General features: G+C 36.0%; 1 protein-coding gene across 1 annotated transcript; it reads left to right on the forward strand.

The window, feature by feature from the left end:
- Positions 1-5,271: 5,271 nt before the first annotated feature.
- LOC128985033 (uncharacterized) lies at positions 5,272-6,468 on the forward strand. Its single transcript, XM_054404408.1, has one exon. It carries the CDS (start codon positions 5,272-5,274, stop codon positions 6,466-6,468), a length of 1,197 nt encoding a protein of 398 aa, XP_054260383.1.
- Positions 6,469-27,903: the final 21,435 nt, after the last annotated feature.

Raw genomic sequence — 27,903 nt, forward strand, 5'->3', positions numbered from 1 at the left:
ATGTTCATTTAACCGTGCAGAACTTTGACCAGTTTATCGGTACAGGATGTGTAAAGAGGAACAAACATGGGGATTTATTACCAAACTCTATTCGTTGTATAATTTGTGGACCTAGCTCTTCAGGGAAAACAAATATTCTATTTAATTTAATTTTTGATAAAAACGGTGTTAGGTTTAAAAACATTTATGTTTTTTCAAAATCTCTATATCAACCAAAATATGAGTTTTTAAAGAAAGCTATGCCTAAGGAAATTGGTTATTTTGCTTACGACGATAACAGTTTAGTCATTCCCCCGAATGAGGCTGAGCCGGATTCTATCATGATATTTGATGATATATCTAGTGAAAAACATAATAACATTCGTAGCTACTTTACCATGGGTAGGCATAATGACATTGATACATTTTATTTAGGACAAACATACAGTGCTATACCAAAACAGCTCATTAGAGACGATTGTAATTTTCTCATACTGTTTAAACAAGATGAAATGAATTTGAGACATGTGTATGGTGATCATGTGACTACTGACATGTCTTTTGAAAAATTCAAAGAGCTGTGTGCAAAGGCATGGGAAGACAAATATGGGTTTTTAGTCATTGACAAAAGTCAGGATCAATATAATGGACGATACAGGATTGGTCTTAGTAGTTTTATAACGGCTTTCTAATGGTGCGCATTTATACTTACAATGATATAAAGGGTTTCGATGTAAAGCTTCATAATGTTAAATCAAATTTATGTACATTTTATTACAAAGATAAAGGTAAATTTTGTGGCAACTATTGTAGTAGAAGCCCTCCACATGGTTTTCAGTTTAACAAGAGATGTTGGAGACATAAAAGACCTAAAAGCTCAACAATTATACCACCTGTAATACTTCTTATGATCTCAGCAAGTGAGAGGACTTATAATAGGGATGCTTGGTTAAACTTTGTATACCGTTGTCAAAAGAAGAATGTTCCATTGGAACTAGTGATGTATCATGAAGATATGAACAACTGTACGGTAAGAAACCCGCAAAACCTCATTTCTAGGTTCAGACCTTTTCCTGATATATTTGGACCGACCCTACCCCTGCGAGATCTACATGGAAGCGTTAATTTTTCACAAGTCGTGTTTAGAATGTTAGAATATGGATGTTTGATACCGAATGCTAGTAGATGTATAGTTTTGACAGAAAGAACAATACCGATAAGGTCACCTTTAAAGATTTATCAAACCGCTATGTCTTTAAAGTGTTATATAAATATAAGTTATAATGTTGCCTATGATGTTGTCCCAGACGGCATTCCTCCTCAACCTAGGGGTAAACCATTCAGTGGTGTTAATAATCTCTGTCAAGGGTTGTATACTGTAGATTTCTTAAGAGAAGCTTTACCTACAGTTGCCTTAAATTGTGAAAAATTCGGAATCAGTTTGAATAATTGTGTGTATTCTGTAACAAATTCAAAATTACTCGAACAGTGGAAAAGGTTTACAGGGGCAAATCCATGCGAGTTTTGGCTCTTGAACTCATTTTTATTACAGAACATTAACAAACACAGACCAATTGATACGCTCAAGAGGTTCATGACGACAGCAGTAGAAAAAGATGTGTACATAGTATCAGAAATCCCTCAGTGGAGAGATGATTGGAAAAGGACATTTATATTTAAAAGTCTTATACGACCGTATGTGATACCACGTTTTGATTCTAGAGTACAGAATTATTATAACGGACTGGACTTTAGTTATGGAATCTCCTTAATAGATGTAATACATTTCATACGAAAACACAAAAAGCGTGCAATGTTCTTTAGACAGGTGGAATTACCTTAAATTCTCAAAGTAAAACTCAAACTTTTAGTTTTCACTATGGAACCTAAGAGTAAACAACTTACTGCCAAACTTATTGAGTTGCGTAAAGCTATTAAACACAAGTATAAGATGTTCAAAGAAGGAGCTGAAGAAAGTGATATATTACTTGAAAAGCAATACAAACCGATCATACAAGAGCTAAGAAAAACACCACAAAACGTCACCGATATAAAAACGGAGCAACCAACTATTAAGGAGGAACATGTGTACGACGACGACAAAGGACAATCGTTAAATTATTATTCTACTGATGACGACGAGGAGGAGGAGACTGAAAGGTTCTCCCCCGACACCATGTCAACACCTAAAGGTAAAGATTTGTCAGCGCTAGTGTCCACACCTCAACAACAAGCGTCAACAACTCAGTTTATTGAGACATACTTTAAGAATCCCATTACACAGCATTATATGGATATGTATCTAAGAGATGCTGGTGGAAATAAAAAGACCATAGACTACGTTTATGGACCTCAGTTTTTAGATGGTGAAAAGTTGATGGTAGGTGGAAAAGAATTAGATTTTGATAGTGAGGGAAATATAAAAATAGGTGGTATAAACTATGGGGCATCTGAAGGTCTTTATGAATTACTTTTCAAAAGACTACCAGATAGTAATACATACACGAATGAAGATTTAAATAAATACAAAAGTATACTATTTGATACAAATGCTCATAGAGACGGTTTCAGGCATAACGGTAAAATTAAATCAAGTAGAGGGCAAAAATATATCAGAATTATCCAAAAACTATTTCCCAGTCGTGGTAAGGGTATGGCGTGGAAGAATACAAAACACCACGATGTGTTATATTGGGACGATCCAAACGAGTTGGTGGAGCGATTTGAACACATAGCTATGTCCACAGAAACTGGAAACAAAGTGCATGCGAATGAAATTATTAGTATTGTGGAAGAGTTGAAAGAGGCCGGCTTTATAAAGGGTTTTGGTAATAGTAGATTCAAGGCATTGTTAAAATGACGATTGACAAGTTTGGACGCAGCTCAAAGTCCTCAGAAAAAAATGTCAAAGGACCTAAAGGCGATGGATTTGATATGACAGCTGATGGGCACTACGATATAAAGAGCAAGCGTCTAACTAACATTGGGGAGGCTGTAGAATCACTTGATGCGGTGTCCAAATTATATGTGGATTCAAGACTGATCCCACTGGAGAGTGGAGGTTTTAATTTGGGGTCTAAAAGGATGAGAAATGTAGATGACGCTCTTGAGGGAAAAGATGCTATTAATCTACAGACTTTAAAACGAATGTGTTTGACACAGGGTGAGGACTCTGACTTTGACGCTGGTAAAAAACAAATAAATAACTTAGCCGTTCCTAGACATCCAAGAGATGCTGCAACAAAACGTTTTGTAGAAAACATTTGTTTAAAGGAACATTCAGCATTAACTGCTAGCTTAGAAATACTTCGTGAGGATCTGAGATTATTTAAAGAAAGACTTGCAAAATGTGAGGGCTTAATAGCTAGTAATAAAGACTACCATGATAAAAACTTGAGAAAATTCGGAGTGTTACTGTATAATTATATAAATAAAAAGGAAACCGGTAGGTCTGCTACAATACCGATAGGAGGTGAAAAAGATTTCATAAATTGGGAAGTTTTGTTTGCCGATCATTCAGTAGCAAAAAAGAGTGGAGCAGAAGAAGAAGTCCATCCTCTCCCACCCAATAGCTACGATCTTTTCATCGACGAGGAACTGAATAGACCTTCTACTTAAAGAAAGTGAACAACTTAAAATGTCAGAATCCAAAACTAAGAGATTCAGATGTAAACAAACAACCGTTCAAGGAGGAGGTATAGTTTCTTCGGTTCTTAATAAAGCTATCGACTTATTACCCATCGAACTTCATATACCGGGAGGATATCAATATTGTGGACCTGGAACTAAACTAGCCAAAAGGTTGGCCAGAGGGGACCCAGGAATAAATAAATTAGATCAGGCTTGTAAGGTGCACGACATAGCCTACTCTAGATATAAGGATTCAGAGAACAGGAGACGTGCGGATCAAGAATTGGCTGAACGGGCTTGGCAGAGATTCAAGGCCCCAGATTCGTCTTTAGTGGAAAAAGCAGCTGCCTGGACAGTTACAACAGCCATGAAAGCCAAAACAAAGTTCGGCGGAGGACGCAAGAAGAAACGAGCCCCAAAACGCAAGAGTAGTAAAGGTAAAGGGTTATACTTGAGACCGTACAGAAAGGTTCAAGGATCGGGCAAGAAAAAGAAACGCACTACAAGGAAAAAAAAAACATCAAAATCCCGGTGAAACCACTAACAAACTACGAGTTGGAGAAATATGCAAAATTACTTAAAATACCAAACTTTAGAGGAGTGTACATGAGAGATATGCTACCTTCAAACCCCAAAAAATATGAATCAGTAATAGTAAACCTGGATTCTGGAAGCGGTGGTGGCACTCATTGGGTATGTTTTAGAAAATTAGACAACAGAGTGTATTATTATGACAGTTTTGGTAGTTTGAAACCACCACCAGAGCTCTTGAGGTATTTTGGGAATTGCACAATTTACTATAATTACAAAAGAGAACAAAATTACGATTCAGTTATTTGCGGACACTTGTGCTTAAGGTTTCTTTCTAGTAATGTTTTGTCTCACGGGAACATCTAGCGTTTTGTCACATGAACTAGCATATCCAATAGATGTAAGTACCGGGGATTGGGAGCTTGGTCTGGTCGATTTAACAACTTACAACTCAATTCCCAACATTGAAACAAATATCAATGACAAGTTTTACTATGGTGAAAACAAAAAGGTCGTTATTCCCGAGGGAAGCTATGAGATCGAGGACATAGAAAAATATATAAAATCTAAATTAGGTGAAAATATTACCTTCTCATTAAAAGCAAACAATAACACTCTACAAGCAGAATTGTGTTGTAGTGAAAAAGTTAACTTTTCGGAAAAAGACAGTTTGGCACAGGTGTTAGGTTTCAAGCCAGGTGTATACGAAGCCGCAACACTTCACACATCAGACCTGCCAATTAATATAATTAAAGTGAATTCCATACGTGTTGAGTGTAATATCAGTCGAGGCTCGTTTTTAAACGGCATAGAAGGCCATGTCATACACCAGTTTTATCCTGCAGAACCTCCGGGGTATAAAATAATTGAGATTCCAAAGAATGTGATTTACTTGCCTGTCATCGCTCAAACGATAAACAACTTGTCTGTATCTTTAAGAGACCAGGACGGTAATTTGGTTAATTTTCGTGGAGAGCCTATATGTGTTAGACTCCATCTCAGACGTAGAGATGGGAATACTATTTAGAGAAATAACTACTACACAAAAAGTCAGTTCATCAAGAAAGACTGACCAGTTAAGTTGTAAAAATATACGTTTTCTACGTTCTCTCGGTTTTAAAGTAGTAAAAAATGGCAATGCTAGCGATAGAAAACGCTGCTATGTACGATGACTCTGTCACTAGTATGGAGTATCATAATCATCAACCATACGTCTCGTGTAGCTATAGAAACAACGACGAAGTCAGAATACCGATCTTACAACAGGATATTCTTACCTTGCCGTTTGATAGTTACGTTGTCATTCACGGTAAAGTAGAGGCAACTAAAACAACAGGAGCGACAGCATTAGATGTTAATTTAGTAAACAACGGTATCGCATTTTTGTTTGACGAGGTTCGTTATGAGATCTGTGGTAAAGAAATCGATAGGACTAGAAATGTGGGAATCACGACGACTTTGAAAAATTTGGTTTCCATTCGGGAAGAAGAAAAAAACGTGTTACAGAACGCCTGTTGGTTCGGGCCTGGTGAGACAGTGAATGTTAAAGACTTTATATACTCCATACCGCTTAGACTTCTTTTAGGATTCGCAGAGGATTATAGAAAGGTAATCGTCAATAGTAAACAAGAACTCATTTTATTGAGGTCCTCGACCGACCTGAACGCCGTTAGTACGTCTGAAGCTGGTACTTTAAAATTGGAAATCGTAAAGATATACTGGCGTGTGCCTCATGTGATGGTAAACGATTCGGCAAAACTCAGACTTTATAAGTACATCGAGAAAGACCCACACATTCACATACCGTTCAGACAGTGGGAAATGCATGAGTATGCGAATTTACCTACGACCAGTGATTCCTTTTCCTGGCCTATCCGTACGACCAACCAGTTGGAAAAACCGAGGTACATAATTGTCGGCTTTCAAACAGGTAGGAAAAACGACATCACCAAGGATATGTCACAGTTCGATTCTTGTGACGTAAAAGATATAAAAGTGTACCTAAATTCGATATACTACCCTTATGACGCTCTACTCTCAAATACGGCGTTGTTTTACGACGCTTACGCAAATTTTCAAAGTTCTTATTACGGTAGAGTAGGCTCACCGATATTAAACTTTACAGATTATACAACAAAATGTCCCATTTACATAATCGATTGTTCGAAACAAAACGATTCAATGAAGACAGGCCCTGTCGAAGTGAAGTTGGACATTCAAACTAACAAAAAGTTTCCCGCCAACACTTGGGGATATTGCCTCATCATTCACGATTGCCATTACACTTACACGCCACTAACCGGCGACGTGCGAAAGATCTCCGTCTGAGACGCCGCCCAAGGCCAACTGGTTATCCGGGTCCGAGGTCGAGGGTCGAGGTCGAGGGCCGAGGTCCGGGTTCGAAGGCCGGCCAAGGTCTAGGCGCGCCACACAGACACGTGATCACCTTGTGCTGTCGCCTTGTAATTGAGGAAACTGAGCTGAAAATATTAATCGCTCGCAGACCTCTGATCTTGACGGGATAATTTTGCAAAATTACATCAGAGACATGGACGCCAAACGAGATATAGAAAACCATCCGGCATTTATGACGGTCGAGAACGAGGAACTTTTAAGAAAGAGACTTAAAGTGTTGAAATTTTTAAATCGTCTCGACGATCATATTGCTCGTCACAATCTAACAGAAAGAGTGGACACCGCCGGGCCTGACGAGTTTTCACATTACAAAGAATGCGTTGAAAGTGTACAAACAAACGAAACCGGAATTGATGTAGTAGATACTTGTAAATGCTGCTTAGCTGGTATGTACCGCTGTCGCGCTTTGCAAATACTCGACGAAATACACTCGATGGTGAATCAAAGTGAAAAAGACGTGTTGTTTCGATTCAGTCGCCATGGAGACGCCAAAGAGTGTTGAAGACCAAAAGATCGCGCAGGAAGGAAATCCAGAGGTAAGTGAAAATATTGAAAAACATGACAAGCTCGCGTTTATAAATCTAAATCTTTTTGACGAGGACATGGTTTTGATAAAAAAACATAAAATTAACGGAAGAGAACCTGTAAACTTTATCGACTTGTCAGATGTTCATTTTTTAACAATCGAATTCATTACACGCTCTCAACTAAAACAAGAGTACACTGAAAAGGAGTTGGAAAATATTGTAAATGAAATGTTTGAATATAAAGGAATCGGTTTGAGATTTTACAGTAGTTATACAGCTGAAATACCATATAACCCGAAGCGTGTGATGTACACGGATACTAGTAAAAAGTCACCACTCAACGTTTACAAGTACGGGTGTTTAAAGTACCATTTGGTAAATCGGTACTCTATCTTTAGTCAAAATATCAACAGGGGATCGGAAAATGATTGGTACAAAAGTGATAGTTGTTCGGATACCGAGTCTTTGCAGTTTACCGATAGTGACGGGTCTATGTCTGCAATAGATGATGAAGATGATGACGATGATTGTGAATATGATGATGATGATGATGATCACAACGAATAGACAATAGGGGTGGGGGTACATATGTAGGAATTGTATAATTGTAAAAATAAATTCATTCGAGGATCAGTCTGTGAGCCATGGAGTTCGAGAAAGCAACTATTCTTTCAACACAACAGCCGGCGGAGCAGGAGGAGGTGGAGGAGACCACGGGTCAGATCGAGGTAATGACCGCGAAAAAACCCAGAAGGAAGAACACAAAGGTGCCCCTTCCTCGTAGCACTATAAGAGAGATATTTTTAAAAAGTATTTTCTATTTGGACAAGGACTGTTCTAAATTCATAGTAGTCGGATATTTTGAAAGTTTAATGCGTACTGTAGGAGTATTATTTAAAACCGGGAAAAGCTACATCTTTTGGCCCTATAGTGCTTTTAACGATTTAGCCGTTCATTTTGATGAAATAACATCCTCTTTGACTGATGAAACTAAAAAAGGTTACAGTGTCACGACTAATGAAGGGGGATACACATTGAAAGTAAGAAAGGTGTTTGGTAATCTCTATGTGTCCATTCACGACAAAGAACGAGTGATTCTCTTAAACCGTGATGAGTGGGATCAGTTCGTGCGCAGTCTCCACGAAATCAAAAAATACCTTGTCGAGCTATTTACCAACGAAGAACTGATTCGAATGTTCATAGACCGCGTTTTGATCTCACAGGAGGAGGACGACGCTATTCCACCCGCGGGTTTGCCTACACATTTTGTAAATAAATTAGTTGACGAAGTTTTGTTTTTCAAGAAATGGTTAATATGGGATCAGTAGAGCAGCAGCAGCAGCAACAAAAGCAGGAGAAGGGCGAGGACGATAATAAAACTAAGGGACTGTCAGCAATAGTTGAATTTCACGGGTTCAAAGATAATCAAAATCGTTTTATAATCAAAGAGTTTGCTATAGTGAGTAAACATTTTCACACACATTTAGTTTTTGATGCTCCTTTTAACGAATCATTTTTAAATAATAAAATGTTGCGATCAGCCAGGTGGTTAACGAAGCATTTTCACTTCATAAAATGGGATACTCAAGGTATACCATACGATGAAGAGTTAATCCGAACTCTTTGTAAACCATTTGCTAAACTTTACACCAAAGGTAGCGAAAAAGTCAAGTTTCTTAAAGAGTTTCATGTCAATGTTGAAGCTATCGAAGAATCGTATACGAATTCTTCTTCTTCAAACTTACAGATGATTTGTCTTTTACCTCAGCACAATAGTGGGGGTAAATGTGCTCTGCGCAGTGCCAAAACATTTTACAAATTAAAATTCGAAAACTAAATTCATTATTTCATCAGCCACCAAACAAGATGGACACAAACGCTTGGGATATTCTCTCCTCCGAACCAAAAGAGCCGGTAGGTGTTTTAAATGATAAAATTATAATGAGATTTGCCGGATTTCTCAACTGGGATTTACTGTCAACTCATTATAATTTTGATATTGAATTGCTTAGAATGTATTTTCACAGAATTAACTGGCACATACTTTTAAAAAGATGCCAAATCGATGAGAAAATTCTCAGAGAGTTTGCATCGTATTTCTCTGCCGAATGTTGGTCTATTATCAGTGAAAATCAAACCCTATCCGAATCATTTATTCATGATTTTGCAGATAAAGTTGATTGGACTAACATTGCTTTGTACCAGGTAGTAAGTGGGAAATTTCTTTGTGATCACGTTAGTTTCATTTCTGAATTGAAAAAGGTTCATGGAAACAACGATGAATACGTTCTCGTTATTACTAAGAAAAATAAAAAGTAAAAAAAAAGTTAGATTAGCTCTATTGTAAATATGATTTCTATTGATGTAAATATACTTTTCAGATGTAAAATTGCTGTGTGAGTTGTGTGTGTGTGTGTGAGTTTTAAAAACCAAAGAGTCTGTCATCCTGTCAACAGTTGTAAAATCCTATACGGAGAGGTTGCCTTAAAAAGCATAAAACGTAATATGTTTTCCTCAGACCAAACCAACACTATTACTCACAGGGTTGCCGTAAAAAGCATAAAACGTGATATGTTCCCCCTGGTTTAATGTGTTACAAAAAAAAAGGTGAAGTCATCCGTTTTAGGTTAACTTTGACAGGAAACAAAGTTGGGAATAAGCCCCTGTAAAACCGTGAAATGTGTTTTCTTTGTGACAACTCTAGTATGGGTGTGTGTGAGTATGAACAAACATTTACACAGCATTTTTACAACTGAAAACTACTTAATGTAATTTAACTCTGGGGGTTGTGGTAATATTAATGTAACTAGGGTTGGTCAAAGCATATGTTAGTCCCTCTTGACTCCAGAGGGTTAGGCCTCCAGGGGAAGCCTCTGGGTAAACAAAAAAAGAACGCGCCATGACCCTACCTCATGGGTGGTGTGGAAACTTGGGTCAAAAATATTAATAGGAGATAGCGTTTTGTCTTTTGTTAGCTATCTCTATAAGTGAGGCCCCTTACATAATAACTATGCCTTGTCTCAGAATGGCGGGACACGCCTGACCTTGTAGAGCCTTGACGTTAAGAAGCCAGCGCTATTTAATACGCCCGCAATCGTTGCAAGCCTCAGTCGCTTCAACATGACCAAGCTAACTTCTACAGCTGTGCTCTTCTACATGCTCTTCATAGTGACCTGCTGTGTCGCTATCCGACCCCCGAATCAGGTATGTGATTTTACAATATTTTAAAAACTACCTGTTTAATAATTCTCCTAATACGCTTATAAATTAACCTTTGCAACAAGTTATTAACAATGTTATAAATATACACTATTCACTATTAAAGATTCTCCATTAACCATAACCTGTTTTTTTTTTATTTTTTTTTTATTATAACATAATCACTAGTACGTTTACATATAAATGGGTTTACTCTTTACTAAAAATCTAAAAGCTATCAAAAAACATAAGTTAAATTTTATAAAGAAATTCTTTTTAAATCAGATCTATATTACAAACATTATTTTTGACTATTTTTATGTAGCCTCCTGCTCCTCAGCAGTCCTCAGACGACAGGGATCTCTTCGCACCAGAAGAGAACCTTGACATGGTCGAGGAGATCTCCAGCGAAGAAGATGATACAACTGACATAGAAAGGGAGGAGAGGGATGTTACACAGCAGATGCTAATTAAGGCACGCCGAACTCTGTTGTTGACTGAGACGCTAGACTCAATAGATGTCGAGTATCATCAGGCTTGGACGAGAGTTCGTCAAAGCCTAGATAGGCTCATGCCTCACTTTCGAGGTCCAGCCTCGAGCGTATGTATTTAATAATAATAATGCAATTTATTTTACATAGAGTATTGATTTATATTATCAAACTGACTATATTTATCCAAATAATGAGTATGTATTTATTCAAAAAATATTTAACTATGGTTTATCAAGATATTGCTTCAATAGACTAGCAATAGTTATATTTTTACAAAAATGATATTTACTATGATAATAATTATTCAATATTTCTCCTTCTTTAAACATAATGTATGAATTTGGGTTGAGTCACAACTAGGATTTTTAACACTTCAAAGAGATTCATGTATAGGTATTTTCAAGAGCACTATTATAATTTTCAGGGTAACCCCCAGGCCTGCGATGCTGCGATGGAGGACTTTATTACAGCCATCGAGAATCTCCCTGACCACCTGAGAGCTCGGTTCCGCAGGAGTTTTATGGGTCTTCGGCTACCCTCAAGAGCCAGGCAGCAAACTGCAAACCCTGCCCCGACTCCATCGACCTCCCAAGCTAGCGAACCGGTTGACGAGAACCGACGAGTTCTCCCTGCCTGGATGCAGAGGATCCTGGCAGAAAATCAAGCTTCTTCTTCTTCATCAGGCTGGTTGTCGGTCAGGAGGACACCATCCAATCAGGCCCAGTCAACCAATGCTCCTCCTACCCCTACCAGCTCTCGACGGCCCAACATCCTGCGTCGCAGTTCGGAACAACCAACCTCAAGACCTATAGAAGAGGAGGAGGACGACGAGGACGTTTTTGCCTTCCCACCACCACAACGGAACCGACCCACACCCCTACAAGACATAACCAATCACCGTGTAAGTTTCTAGAAGACTATAGGTACAGACAAGTTATCAACAAATCGTTTTAAATAGTAAATGACTATAGGTACAGACAAGTTATCAATCATTTGTTTTAAATAGTAAATACTAATCGTCTTTAATTTTTTACAGAACCAGAATGTCAATATTGCTACCACTAGCAATGCAGCAAATCAGCCCCAGAGAACAGCTTCTACAGACCCAAGAAGCTTCTGGGGATTGTGTGGGTACTGCTGTGGTATGCTCCAACATTCTGGAGGTTACATATCACCAAACCAGCTACTAGTCTCCAAACGCATCTTGGACAGGGTGGACAACATTGTGACGGTATGCATTTTACATAAAACATGCATGTTTTATATATTTAGCACGACTAACCTGTTGTTAAACTCAAATTCCAAACAGTTCCTAACATATTGTCTGTATACCAAACATTTTTTAATTCCAAACTCTAAGACTCTCTGTTTTATTTTACAGAACACCAATGCAGAACTAAGGGAGGAGTGGCGATGTGACTGGACAGATCCAAGAGCATCCAATGTAGTGAGACAGTGGATACAGAAGCTTCGAGATCTACTTGTTTTCGTCAGCTACTTTGTGGCTCGGACAAGTGCGATCCAACAGCAATTGTTAGCTGCTACTGTCTTCAGAGAAATTTATCATTCCCTGACGACAGCCTTGGCAGCAGACAACAGGTTGATGCGATCGTATGCGGCTGAACACAGGAATGACGACTACAACGTCTATGACCACACAAGACCATCGATGGACCCAGGGCCAGCCCGAGAACAACATCTTGAGTGTCCGATATGTATGGAGTCTACTCCATCAGTGGTACTGATACCGTGTGGGCATATATTTTGTGGACCCTGTTTGCTATTTCTTGGAACATGTCCAACATGTAGGAACGCTTTTGAGGCGAAATATAATATTTATTTTTAAAAAAGTCTTTTCACTTTGCTCAGTAAACAGTTTGCAATCGATTTTATGCTTACCGATAAACTATAGATTTAAAAATTGATACATAGCTCACAAATGGATGAAAATGTAATTTTATATCATTTTATACTGTTTATTATATTTTACCTCAAATGCATTCCTGTATGTTAATATTATTTTTAATTGTATATATATATATCTTAGTATTCAAGTACTCTTAGTTTATTATATCATAGACTTGTTTAACTGATTTTAAGGGAAATAAATATATTCTTATTCTTGTTATATATGTAAAAATAACTTTTGTTAAGTATTAATGATTTTATATATAAATCTTAATAATCATTTATTAACACTATTTCATAAATGTTATGTAACATGTGTAAACATCTTTTAGTATAATAAACACATCATTTTTTATTCAACCATATTTTTACTTTCACTCTCCTTTTTGACATTTTACCATACTATAAGAATCATGTTATTTCAGTTTTTCAAAGAATGCAAAAATTAAAAGTAACAAAGAATATTCCATCCATACAAGATGGTAATTAGCACTCGTTAATCAACATGAAATAATTGATGTGGTATCATCGTGACAACAGTAACATCTCAAATAGTTCAAAGTACCAAACATATTATTATTAACATAAATGAGGATACAACTATGAAACAACCAAGCTTGTACAACTATAAGAGTGACATTTCATATAATTCAGTTAAACCTAGTGGAGAAAAACAGAACCATAGTATTAACACACTCTAGTGGACAACAGACAATATCAGCACACTCTAGTGGAGAAACGCAGAACCACAATCAATTTAATATAACCATAAACAAACAAAAATACATCAATAGGTTTAGAGACCAGTCGACCTAGGTATCAACACACTCTGGTGGAGAAGGACGGAACCACCTTTTTTCCCCAAAACAGACGATATCAGCACACTCTGGTGGAGAAAAGCAGAACCACGATCATCTCGTGCCAAAGAAAAAAAAAACATCCACGATACCGACCCCCGATGCCGGCCCTCGAAGCCGGCCCTCGTATACGACCTCGACACAAAGTCTAACATCGAGCGCCGTGGCTCAGTGGTTAGCGTTTCGGCTTCTCATGCCGCCGGACCAGGTTCCATCCCAGCTCCCGCCAAACACTTTTTGCCCTACTCCTTCCGCCATCTTTGTGACGTCATCGAGCTCTCGACCAATCAGAACGCGGGGCTCAATGCGGGGGATTTCTACTCATTATGTTAAATTTTAATATTATTCAGCTATTACTTAACTTACTTACTTAGCGTAACGTACTTGGCTTAATTTAGGCAAATACCAATATTTTTTAGATCCCGGGGATCAAGGCTCGTTCAAAATAACTACTAATTTAATCGTGAAATTAAGGAACTAGAAACAGGGGTTTGAATAGTTTCTGATATGCTGTATACTTTCTTACAATACGGATGCCTTGAAGACTTTAAAAGTTACTTATGAATGATATGTTGTTATTAGCGAATTTCCCTATGGATAAGTAGCTATCACCGTAGGTCTCATGGTGAGACTTGAGCCCGGGGCCGATTTACTTTTCATTTTGATGTCCCCAGTGGCAAAAACACTGATAACTTGAGTAATTTTTGTCCGATTTAGATGAAGTTTGGTATAAAGGTGTGGTGTAAGACAGAATAAACTTCAATGAGTTCACGAACCAGCATGATCGGACCATGGGAACAGAGTTTTACGGGGAGTGTTATGGGGTAAAATTGGGTTTTCTCATTTTTTAACCTCAAAACGCAAATTTTTTAATTTATCTCTAGACCTTTTTAAAGGGCTTAAAACAAATAATTAAGAATATCAAAGTGTTTTTGTACGGTTATTACGGAAAGTAAATAAAATAAACGTCTTATAACACTTAAAACATATATTTACGCTTATACTGTTACTCACAAGACGGTAAATATACAAAAAAGGTAAGTGGTACGGTTATTAGTAACGAAGAAAATTCAAAAAATTGTAAATTTAAAATTCTCATGTTATTTTTATGGAGGATATTGTACAATGTTATAGTTTGCTTGTTTATGGATGTATTTTGATTAACATTGGCAAATTAATTTATTTCTTACTAAGCTATTGATATTTTACTAAAAACACACTTTTTTAGTTTTCTTGTAGCAACAAACATAGGTACTCCTTAACCCTAATGTTATTTGAATTGATTTAATTTAAAATCAATTCAGACAAATGGAAATTCGCTTAGTTGGCAGGTTTGCTGTGGTGGGGGTATTTTTAAGGTTGTATTTGTGTCTATATTATTCTTAACAACTTACTAACATACATTGTATAGTTAATTCAGTCGTTATATGTTGGGCTTTATTGGCATCGATGGTTTGTTTCTGTAGAACTCAACTATTTGTGATAGTAGACGAATATAACTGCTTGCTTGAATATTGTTGCAAAAGGCTGCAAAAGCGTTAACGGTTTAGTTCATCTTTGACTTCAATTAATAAACTTAACCACCTGGGAAGTCCCTTTTTAAAATTTTCAAACAAATAATAAATATGGATGCCCCAATAAAGAATTAATAAGATACGCACACACACCTTTTTACTATAGTAACTGATTTTAAACTTAGGAACTAACTTATTTCTATAAATCTTTCTTTTAACTCTTATAACTAATGGTTATAAAGCTATCATCATACTTTACTTTTAGTTTTGATAAAGGTCCATAATACTGTACAGAATTTGAGTGTCCTGACTTTTATTTTACCTTTAAATTATGTATTTTGATTACAGGCATTTCATTGCAAAGACTGTAGTAATAATGTTATATTTTACATAATGGTTCTTCCTTTTTCAAGGGATTTTTGTAACCATTATTTTATCCACCAGGAGTGGTCTTAATTAATTATACAGGGTGTTCTTATTGTACCGGAAGTGATCCGGCAAGGAATGTCAAGGTAGCGGAAGTGATGGACTGACGAACCTCATATGTTACCTAACAAACTGTTCCTTCGACTTTCAGATCTTAATTATCTCGTTAAACTATGTTATCGGGAGGAGACGACCGTGACTTCAGCGGTTTGCTGGGCTCGCCAAGATATATATGTACAGGCAAAGTATGTGATCAGGCATTCTATAGAATGACAAGGCATTCCATACAATGCCAAAGATCAACCAGGCAAAGTATGAACTAGAGCTCATCATAATATGAGTGTTATATTATATTACACTTTGCCTAGTAAGTCTATAGAATGCCTGTTGTCACTGCAGGCAAAGTATAAAATACGCTGTAGTAGGACTTTTTAGACTGGTTTGGCTCTTAATCTAACATAAAATAAACTAACCTCGCCTATCCTAGCCTATATATATTAAAAATTAATTATTCTAAAGCCTTTCCTTAAAAAAAAAAACAAACTAAAATCAACCGACCAGACCTAAACACAAAATAAACCAATACTGGTTAAACAATGTTTTTTTTTTTAAATATATATTTTCACTTTGCCCGACACACCTATGGGCATGCTTAGTAGTTTTAATTTGAATGGTGACCATACGAAGGTATTTGAGATATAGAATGCCTAAGCATTATACACAATGGCTTGTCAAAGTGTTTGGAATCCTATAGTTATGATGCTTTTCCTTTACTTTGCCTAAATGCTTCAGGCATTGTATGAAATGCCTGCATTATATACTTTGCCTGTAACATGTATATTAAACTTGGCCTTTAGTTCCTTAGTACTTCCTGAGCTTGCTTTGTTTAGAATGAGTGTTAAAAAATACTCCCTTACAGACTTTTCATTCTTATTGATCAGCCAAAGAAGATTTCAAGTTCTGTTTCCGCCTGCTATGTGTTGAGGGGTTTTTGTTATTTACTCTTTCATATCTTGCTTAAACATATAAATAAAACTAAATTTTGGTAAAATCAATCTATGTCCTCTAGTATTCAGAACATAACCCAATTTGGAGGATTTCCCCTAACATAAGAGAGAAACGTATATTCTACCGTAACGTTTTAATGTATCATAAATTAATTACTTTGGTTAAATAATTAAAATCATCACTACGAATATGGCTTTTTAAAGATTTAATGCAAAATACGTTATTTCTAAGGCTTACAATTAGTGTAACGTTGTTATAATTGGTTGTCATGTTGACAAACGTATTTGGTTGTAGACTAATTGAGTAACATTGCTTGATAATTACTGACATTCCACAATTATTATACTTTTTTTGCTACAATCCATAGGCCTACAGAGGTTGACTCAAATCGTAACTAGAAGTAACCTTGCTTGCTCAAGCCGTAAATTTGGCAACTAACACTTACTTTCATAACGTGTGAACACACATTAACCTTGACAATGATGGCTGTGCAGTAACTTGCACGAAACTCCCATCAAGAGTTCTCATATTTCAGAAGTTCCCAGCCTGGGAGGAGTCCGGGATGGGAACTTTCCCTTTCTTTTAATAACTGGATGGCACTTAAAAATTGGCAAAAATTGACCGATAATTTTTTTAATTTCATTGACTTCTATTATCCTCTTCCATTATTGACTGTTTTTGAGCTAATTTTTGTGTCGGCTTAAACTGATCTATCTAATATTGCTAGTGAAATTTCCATATAGGGAATAAGCTATTACCACAGGTATCATGGTAAGACCCGGGACTACTTTATTTTTGGTTTTAATGTAGTCTTATAAATTGTACTACATAAAAATACCCATTGGGCATACTATCACTGTATAGAGCTTAAAAACAAATAATTTAATATTATTGAAGTGTTGGTGTACGCCTAAAAGTCACATAGAAAACTAAAAAACCTCTAAATTTTAAAATTCTCAAAACAGGAATAATACTTCAAACGAGACTGATCATATTATTCGAAAAGTGGTGAAGACTATTTCCAGAGTTGCAAATACTCTATGATGATAAATATGAATTTAAAAAGCTTCAGGTAGTTTAAATAAGTATCTGTAATTTGGAATCGGAATGGGATGTTAATACCCAAAATTATAAGCTTTAAAAAGTTGACCTCATCAGAAATACACTTCATTGTCTTTCAAAAATGATATACTTTTATTTTATACTCCACACTCTTGTCTAGGAGGAAGCAGGAATCTTCTTCGGAACTTGCTACGGATGGATGGAGGAAGTGAAGACTTTCCAGTGACGGAAACCTTTAACGTACAGAGTATACGTTGTCTGAACAGGTGTCTGGATAAAAAATACATTAGAAAGTGGCAAGTTCCCACGAGGTGGCTGAGCTAGCACTGCTGTAGCATTGGCGACGTCCAAGACGTGAACGTTGTCATTTCGGATTCGTTGTATATTGATTTTGGTGAACGTAATTATGAAAGAAATATCGTACAAAGATCCACCATAGACACGTCCACCTTAAGCTCACGACGAGTCACTTCTCGCTCATTTAAATCTAATTTAAAAAATATTCATCTAGTTGGCGACACTACTAAAATGAAAATAAATCCCAAACCTAAACCGTTGAAAATGTGTAAGTAGCCTAGTCGTTATAACTAACTAGTTCGAACTATCTAAATCTGAAGGCTACTAGTTTTTCTCAAGTGGTATATTAATTTTAAACATCCTGTAGATGGCATTTGGAGTTGAGAAGTCAACCAATGATGCTTTCTAGCAAGAGTCGAATTGGATTTTGTGCGTAAAAAAGCAAAAAACTTAAAAAAATACCATAGATATCCAAAAACGTTGTATCAACTAGGGCAGTACCTAGGTAAAACATCATTCTGCTATTCATCGTTAAGATATTGAACAACTAACTTAATACATGTAAGTTAATTTGCGTTAACAAGTGTAGGACAAGCTTTTATTTTAATCTATAAGAGCTCGTGCCCTCAAAGTAAAGAAAAACATTTCCATTCCTAAATTCTGGCACATGATTACGAGCTTGGGTTTTTGAAGAGGAGCGAAAGCCTGATTTCGGGTTTCACTTCAGCTAACTTCTAAGCCATTTTAGTTGAGCAAACATTACCAGTAAATTATTTGGTAATCCCGTCCTGAATTGGTGTTCTGACCAGACATTTCCCAACATGCGGTGTAATAGATGATACGTATCATCAAGGAGGTTTTGACCCACTTTAAACACACATATGTTGCTACTTTTGATTGGTAATCCTGCGGTATGGTTCTCTAGAGAAGGTTTAAGTGGGTTTTAGATTACTATAATCATCAAAATCAATAAATCTCAAAATTTGTCTTACTCTAAATCTGGTGAAATTAATGAAAATATTTATTTTATTGAGGCTAAAGTAAGGATCACATAGTTCTCGCTTACATTGTTGTTAATTAATCGCATAACTACTATATAAATACATAGGCCTACCTATAATATAAAGGTGGTGCTTTATGAATGCAAGTTCTTATATACTTTTTAAGTTTTAACAGAATCCTATATCTTAATCGTCTCATAATATCAATATTGAATCTTTAGTATTACAAGGGATATATTTTAGTTCAATTCGGAGTAAGAATAATATTTAACAATATATTTAAAAAAATCATCAAAGCTCTCCTTTGTCTGTGATCACAGATACTGTTGTTTTATTTTCTCCATGTACAGGAAGGGTTGGCTAGCTAAACGTGCAATAATCACGACCAAAGTAATAACTGTGAATTATTGTGGCAAGAGCCTTCACCTTTGCTGAGTATTCTTGCATGATGCTGATGCTGCGTTGTTGCATCAGATGAACAAAGTGTAAATAAATAGAGATGAGCAATAGATATATTGTATTAAACTAAATGTTCGTAATTGAATACCATAGTGAGTAACGAATTATGGGTCTGCTTCGATACCATGTTTTTAAAAGGTGGTTTTATCGCTTAAAAGTTTATGGATGAAAGACTTCCTGGTCTGAATAAATAATGTTAGTTTGCAAATCTGATTAACCCATAGCTGATAACACTTTAGCACGTAATCTGTACTGCATCATATAATAGTTGTTTTAGCTATGGAAAATACAGAGAACCATTATTCTTCTTAGCGTGGGTGATAATTTAATGAAATGCTTAACAAGGCTGTAGACAGTTTGTCATTACTATTTTATCATTTCATGTAGAATCTATTTTCATAAGTAAGCCTTTACAATTAATTAAACTCATCAAATACCAAATAGTTGCAGGTATTATAAAGCTGTGTAATAGTGCAATCCATTATTACAATATTTCCCATATCGATCTGTGACCTTTACTCTATTGTCTATGCCTTTATTGATCAGGTAGAGACAATGAATTTGAAAGCGCGTTTCTGCCTGGTAAATGTAGATGTCGTTGATTTATACTATTTATTTATCGTTGTTCAGCCAACCTCAATTACTGTTTTAACCAATATATTTAACACCAATCGAGAAATACCTCTGGGATAAAAATTTAAGAATTGTATTCTAGACACTACTAGCTTAAAATCATGTAACAACGAAGCTATGTAAAAACTATTTCAATTGTCCAACTTATGCAAATTCAGTTATTTCTTTCACAATTGCTGATTCACTCGAAACAAGAGCAACAAACTAATGAACTACTGCTGAAGCTGTTTGAGAGAAGATGAAGACTTCTGGTCTGGTTATATTTGACATTTTGAGCTCATCACGTTGGTTACAGCATTGTGATATGAGCTAATCTCATTGTGAGCTCAACGTGCGTGTTAGGCTCAAGCTCACACGGTCCACGCACACAGCGAACAGAGGCTTTGTCTCGAGTGTGGTAACTGCCTTGTAAAATGGAAATTGATTGCCTAACTGGTCTGAAACAATGCCGCTGTGGGTGAAATCGATTTATAGATCGGAAGATAACGGTATTAATCGATGGTTAGGTGGATGTACAAGTGAAAAGTCTATTTGATTAACACATGTCTAAGGTGCTTTGTAGAAACTTTCTACAGATATTCGTAAAATACTACATTTTCACGAAGCTTTAGGATCTAGAGCCTGACATCAAGTGAGATTACACATATTGGCCAAATCTGAAGACGTTGTGAAAACATTTACCAATCATGATGCTATAAATTTTCCTCAATTATCCCTGAGATGACGTAAACCTACCAACAAATTAACTTAAAACCATGCATACATTTCAAAGGTACATTCATCGGGTGAAAAACGGCTAGATAACGAGATAAGAGAATTTGGTTGGATTTTACATGTGTACATCACGTATAAAGACCGACGAACAGTGTACACTAGGTACACTAGGTTGAAAGATGGGGGAAAAGGTTATGCAGATATGTAAAAAATGCTGTTTGAAACAACTTGATTCCTAACTGTTAGTCTGTAAACGATAACGTTCGTGTATTTTACTTTAAACAGCTCTGTTTTTAGACTTTCTAAAGGCACTTTTTAATTTTATTCCTCTATATAAAAAATATTTATTCACCAATCTTCCTAAAGCTTTAAAACTATGTCAATTACAAAACAATTATAAGGAAAGTTTTGCTTATTACAACTTTGTAAGAATTCCTTCTAGTTCTTCCTCCAGTCAACCTGTGATAGTGTTTTAATCTACCTACAATAGTTCCCCAAACGTGAGCTAATACTAACGTAAGTTGCGACGTACTAACGTACCAATTGGTTCGTATTAGTTCAATCCGGCAAATACCCACTGTATTCTGATAATAACCTACAGTGATACTGAATGTTTTCCAACTCAATTACACAAATCGTTATCGTGATACAACCATTGTCCCTAAAATAACCCGAACGTCCATTAAACTTAAACGAACCTCGCTTTCTAAACATACCCGCTTAGTCATGATCTAGATCGGTTTGAATTTATGTCAGTCGGTAAATGTCGGAGCGAAGGTCGCGGTGCGGGGGCCGAGCCCATTTTTGAGTTCCCGTCGCCGCCGTTACATCACGAGAAAGTTGCCGATGTCAAAAAACTGTCACATGCAAGGCGTCAACATTACATAAACACCTCATAACTCGTTAGGCGTGTTTTGAATGCACATTTAGAGGTGGCAAAGTTGAGGAAGTTACACATTGGATTTGTTGAACCCCTTTTCAAAATTGTCACAAATATTATCTCTAAATAAATATCTTCCACTATAAATATTTTATAATATAGCTCTATTAGTAGTAATTTCATCAAGTATTTCTATGATATTTCCTGTTAAATGATCGAACTTTTTCATAGAAAAAAGTCAAGACCACTGCACACCATAATCCTACTACATATTATTATTACGGTGCTTGAACATAGCATGTATTACCAATCTATTTCTATTTACATTTCACTATTTACTGTTTCACTATTTATTTTTAGATAGAGCTAAACATTTTGTTATGCTTCTCAAGTAACCAAATTGGACCAAAGGAAATTAAATCAATTTGAGTTATAAACTTTTATATTATTATATTTTATTTCACAGTAACCTGATTTAATACTCAGTAGATTGCCATAATACTAATTGTATACCACATTGTTGTACTTGCCATTGTGACGTCACACTGTTGCAAAGCACGGTTAAATCAACTAGTTATCAATCTAATTCCAATAATCTAGAAAAGAAAGCCCCCAAATCACTTAGGGCTCTTCCTCAATCCTGGCGTACCTAACGTAACCGGTCTTTGCCAATGACTGCTCCATAATCAGAAGTCTATTTGGAATGGAAATCAGCTGGGGAAACCGGTCGAAGATGAAGATGTTTGCGAGACTCGGGATGAAGATTGAAAGTAATCTCGAGGAAGTGTTGTACTCAAGTGTCAGCTGATGGGAGAGTTCATGGTCAGGTGTGTGGCTTTCTCTGTCGTCCGTCGTCTGACATTACGACGAGTCTCTTAGACATCAGCTGAGCGTAAATTACAGTGTTGACGGATGACAATTTTTCGTAAAATGTTAGACTGTAACTGAATTTTTTAAATCACTAACTAACAGTTAATAGTGATGTAAACCATCCAAGAGTACCCAGCGAAGGTGTTTCTTGGGCTAATGTTGCAAAGCTGGAAGAAAACAATAAATTTAAGAATTTTAATAAATTTGATTTTAAAACGAGATTTGATTTTATGATTACGATAGTGTAGTTTACGAGTTTGACATCGTATCGTAAAATGTTGAAACTTATGAAATTCTGTTAACCTTCTCACCTCAACACCTCTTATCGGAATTTTGATTAGATGTTACAATACACCTGAGTGTGCGAGTGTGAGTATAAATTCTGCTGACATTGCCGCCAACTGATAAACATTTTAAACACTGATATCATGTCACAACCCGCGAAAAACTTATAAGAGAGCGTACTGCGTTTACAGATGCAGCCTTTCATCAAATATCTGCTTGCTAACTTATGAAGTATCTGCCACCCAATAGACATAATACATTGGCAGATTGTTGTGTTTATATTTTGGGAAGTTATCTGCCTAATCAATAGAATTAACCCCCATATCCACTCCTTATTCCCCGAGCTTTTGAATTTACCATGTTGAGGAACATTTTGTTTGTTGATTTTTATGGAAACAGAACTACAGTTTTTATGTTTGAATCAGCTTAACTTAAATTTTTAAAACACGTGGAATAATGAATCGGCACGGATGTAATATGATATTGCAAAGCAATGAGGTATTGGAAAAACCCAATTTTGTAATAATTTCAAACGGTTAGTAAATAATTTTCAATTTGCATAATGGAATAAAAAAAAATAAAAATACAAATAAATACAATACAGAAAATCCAATAGAAAATAAACTCCGTGAGACAAATCGTTGATATTTTTGTAAACAACTATGTCTGAATGCAGAAAGTCCTCAAGTGCTATGTTTCCAATTAATCTAATAACCACTGGCGGAAACCTCACACATCGTAACAGCATTTAACTAAGTGAAGCGGCACTAACTACTATAACTACTAGTACACAGCTATAACTAACTAACAGGTATAACTATCACATCACTACACCGGATAGAAACACTTTCTTGTGAGGTTGATTGGCAAACTTGTACAGAGATTAGCATAATTATAAAACGGAACTTTCCGACAACCTTGCTTTCGAGGCACGCATATTTAATTAACTAGAGTAAGAGGTTCTGTGTATTTAAAATGAATATTAGCCAGCTATCCCTTGATTGAATCATAGCTTCTTGCAAAATATATTTTAAAGATAGTAATACTTACTATCATACGTTTAATCATTTAAGATGATGAATATCAGAAAACGGTTCACGAGATTAAATGTATCGTATGTTATACTTAACGGGGTTTCTTAATCCAACTGTGTTAGGTTTATACTAAAGGTTACGTTGTATAACGATATCCTCCGATACGTTATACCTTTAAAGAACATATCCAACAGGATATGAAGTAATCGAGAAATAAAGTATAGAAATAAGAGCATTAATACACTAATTGTGCTTAATTTTATACTGAGAAAACATTTGTGATAAAATATGGTGAACCATGATTAAAAAAGACTGTCTTTCTGACTTTTGCCAATTGTTTACCTTCATGTTTCAACGAGCTCATGACAGGAAAGGGGATACAATTTTAAAATATTGAAAATAAATTTTTACATACAAACTTTTTTAGATTATTTCTTCCCTACAATTTAATACGTATCAGGGGAAAAATCACTAGCACTGAGTGTCTATTTTAATCATACAACACCCCAAACTAAGTGATGTACAAACCACTAACTCGTAATACAGATATTGGTCTTCGAAGACTGTCCTCGACAATATATCACACCTCAGTTTTAAAACTTATCTAGGGTTATATTCGTAGCCTCCTTGAAATAGAAAATAAAAACTATGTTTGGAAAATAGTTAAAGTTCTACCAATTCATAGTTTTACTTTCTTTCCTTCCAAACACGATGCGATTTAAGCTGCTTGAATAAATTTCAGCAATATATTTTTTTTCTAGAGATCAAAGCCCGATACTACATTGGTTGTTCTGATATTTTCTTTTATTTCTATTCAGGAGAGATAACGATACTCAACTAATATGACCTGGCCACTTTGCCTGTTACATACTAAACTGTTCCAGTATCATAGGTCGACACTTACGAAGTACCAGAAGTCCCACTCGACCGCCAAAGCATGGTTAACACGAGTCGGCCCATGTCACGTGAGGTCGTACCATGTCTCGTGCCCAAATTCCAACCTCGACTTTTACACGATTTATGTAACGTCTGGCTGTCTGTAACCGTAACAGCGTTACTCCCTCGCACCCTTTCCCTTTCCTTCAGTTAGTTCAAGGGCAGATAAGGAATTCCCGTTGCTTTCACCATGTCGGCGGAACGACGACTCGGTCTGCAGCAGAGGACAAGTCTTAAATCGTTGGTACCAGCTGATGTAGGGGTGTAGGTGTAGTAACACTTCGGCCCAGTAACATTTCGGCCAAACTCAAATTTCTTAGAAAAACAGTAACACTTCGTCCCAATCGCTTTTACAGTTGATGATAAGCTAATGTAGTAACATTTCGGCCCGACGCAAAATTTACAAGGGTTGAGGAAAGCAGTTCAGATAGTAAGAGGCCCATGACCTGTATACTATGCAACCTACTAGTAACCTGATCTAACCTAACCTAACTCGACTTTAACTAACCTAACGCAGTTTGGTGGGTCTAATGTCTTTTGTTAGTTCATAAGTGTTGTTAGTACTGTACTATCCTCCCAAATATATAGGGAAGACCTGTGAATTATTTTTAGGGACGAAGTGTTACTTGTGAGAAGGTAGGGAGTTGGACCGCAGGCCACATCTGAGGGTCTCGGGTCGAAATGTTACTGGGTCGAAGGGTTACTTGGGCCGAAGTGTTACGACACGGATGTAAGTATACTGCAGACAAGTTTGAGATCATTGGTAAAACAGATTATGTGTTGGTATTCTCCGGAGGAAAGTTATGAAATCGTTGCTACTGGTAGAAGTATATAATAAATTTACTGTATATAATAAATAATAAAAACATTATTTTCGAGATTAGCTCGATATAAAAGGTTTTTGAGGATAGATTTATAGATTTTTTTTTTTAAGTTACACTCTTATCTTTATTCCAAACAAAAGTGTGAAGTTTTTATAAGTATTCAGGTGGTCAAGTTGATAGTACAGGTTATAAATGCCAACCTTGAATTGTCTTTTGTTTCAACTTACTTCCAGAATGTGAAAAACTAGAGGGTTTAAGAAAATTATAAAGTTTGCAAAATAAATACTACTGAACAATAGAAGTAGTGTTACTTCACGTAATCATACTTTAAAGTCAACCATTTCAGCTTAAAGAAATGTTTCCTGGAAAGTTCGGTTTAGCAATGCCACTGTTGATAAGGTATCCTTGGCCTTTAGAACTCGATTGTAATTTTCTATACTGTTTCCTTAAATGGGTTCCTAGAAAAGGTCTAAGCTGGCTCCATGCGAATTGGAACTGAAGTTATTACAGTATACAGTTAGACCTGATTTCAGCCAAGAAGTTATTCGTTTGTTTAAGTAAAACGAACTAAAGAATTTCTAAAATGCAAAGTAAAAAGTACAAACATTAATTAGGCCTCAACCCGTGGCCTATAACAAATTGGATCATCCAAAAGCTACATTCACAAACAAACATAGTTCAAGAAAGGCGTTTTATCCACATACATTTTATAAATCTAGGATTTTATTAGAGATAGTAATTGAAGGAGTCAGTATTTTTTTTATGAATCTTGTTTATAACATTCATTCCGGTATGTTTTTTCCGTTTTTTTACTTGATATGTTGTTACCAGAGGCTGAAGATGGGTTTTGATGTAAACTCAAAATACATACCTCCACGTTTTTTTAGTTAATTTTATTTATGTGATGAGTAGCCAACAAACCAAGATTAACATTGTTTTTAAAACTAATCTATTTTTACTCTAGACAAAAGATTTGGCAACCGCAGTGTAAACGCAGTCTCCCCTCGCGTACATATTGAGTATTGGACCATGGATAATAAAGCATTAAGTACATTTCACTGGTATTGATGAAGCAAGGCACATCAATGATATCACCCGCTATTTGGTTGATAAAGATAGGCTTCCAAACATTTTATTGATGGTCTAGGATGAAATAGAGCCGGGATACTATTAGCAGTAAAATATACACCTTCTATCGACTGCAGGAGAAAGGACTTTTATCTTTGAGAAAATCACCCTTGAGGTCTACGACTGCAGACGGTTCTGTTGTTAGAAAGGAAGAGAGGTTTTAATGGCAGGAATAGATCCGAAGATAAGTTTTTATCAATTCTTTCACTGAGAGAAACGTCCATTTGAAAACCTGATAAATATCAGAGCGAAACAGGTACCCATTTCTGATGCAAGGAATAGCCTGTAAGGATAACAATTTATCTTTGTTATAAGCATTGGGGAAATTAAAAAATATAAACAAAATTTAATCTTTTTATTTCGAATGGAAAACAAAATAACAAAAGTAATAGAGATATGCTTAACAAATTGTATAAAAACAATAACAAATAACATTTAACAACTTTAAACAAATAACAAGTATTTGAAAATATGTATATGCAAATGCCAAAGATCACATAGATCAGAATAAAAAATACAATAAGTTAGCAATAGTTTTGTTGTTTAGTTTTGATTCAAAATCACAATTACGCCCTTAACTAGTTTTGGAAGAGTTAAAGCGCATATGTTGTTACTTTGCTAGTTAGAAACAAATTTTAAATGGGCGTTTTAAAAATTTGGGTAGCTTTGGGATAAAGAAACTAAGAATCACAGACAAAACCTTGAACGTTAAAGTAATGTTTTTCTTTGAAAACTGCATAGTTATGTGTTGATAGATTTAACCTACAAATAGAACAAATCCACAACAATAAAACAGTTTTACTAATCAAATAACTGAGCGTCATCTCGGGCAAAAACATTTTAAACATACTGTGTTGCAGCTTTTAGAGTGACATCGATCTTACCTAAAACCTGATATGTATTAATGTGTAATTTTAACATTTTCCACCGCTTGAAACTAAATTTTAAAAATCTTTCCCTATTTTTAATTTTCCCTTATATAAATAGCCCTAAGCAGTTTTTACCTTAAATAAGTAGGACAATGTTATACTTAACTCCATACGACTCCCTGTCAAACTTACAATCCCAAAGACATTTTAAACCTTTTTTAAATTGACTAAATATTTATATTTTTATCCGGCAAACTCATGTCCCACGTGGTGCCGAACCCCCCACTTGAAGTGTGCGTGTTTGTCAGTTTTGACGAAGGTATGTACAGGTCCTGTGATGCCCTCGTGGTGGTCTCTACGGTATCTCTCACCCGTCTCTGCGCCTTGGGCGTCATGGGTATCTTGGGTGTTCTGGGTGTCCTGG

Source organism: Macrosteles quadrilineatus, unplaced genomic scaffold, assembly GCF_028750875.1.
Source record: "Macrosteles quadrilineatus isolate MER2022 unplaced genomic scaffold, UCM_ALF_1.0 Scaffold_2__2_contigs__length_208266976, whole genome shotgun sequence".
In the NCBI taxonomy this organism is placed as follows: Eukaryota; Metazoa; Arthropoda; class Insecta; order Hemiptera; family Cicadellidae; genus Macrosteles; species Macrosteles quadrilineatus.

Excerpts from the sequence above, each read along its gene's own strand:
- LOC128985033 (XM_054404408.1), top strand. The coding sequence starts at position 5,272 with ATGGCAATGCTAGCGATAGAAAACGCTGCTATGTACGATGACTCTGTC.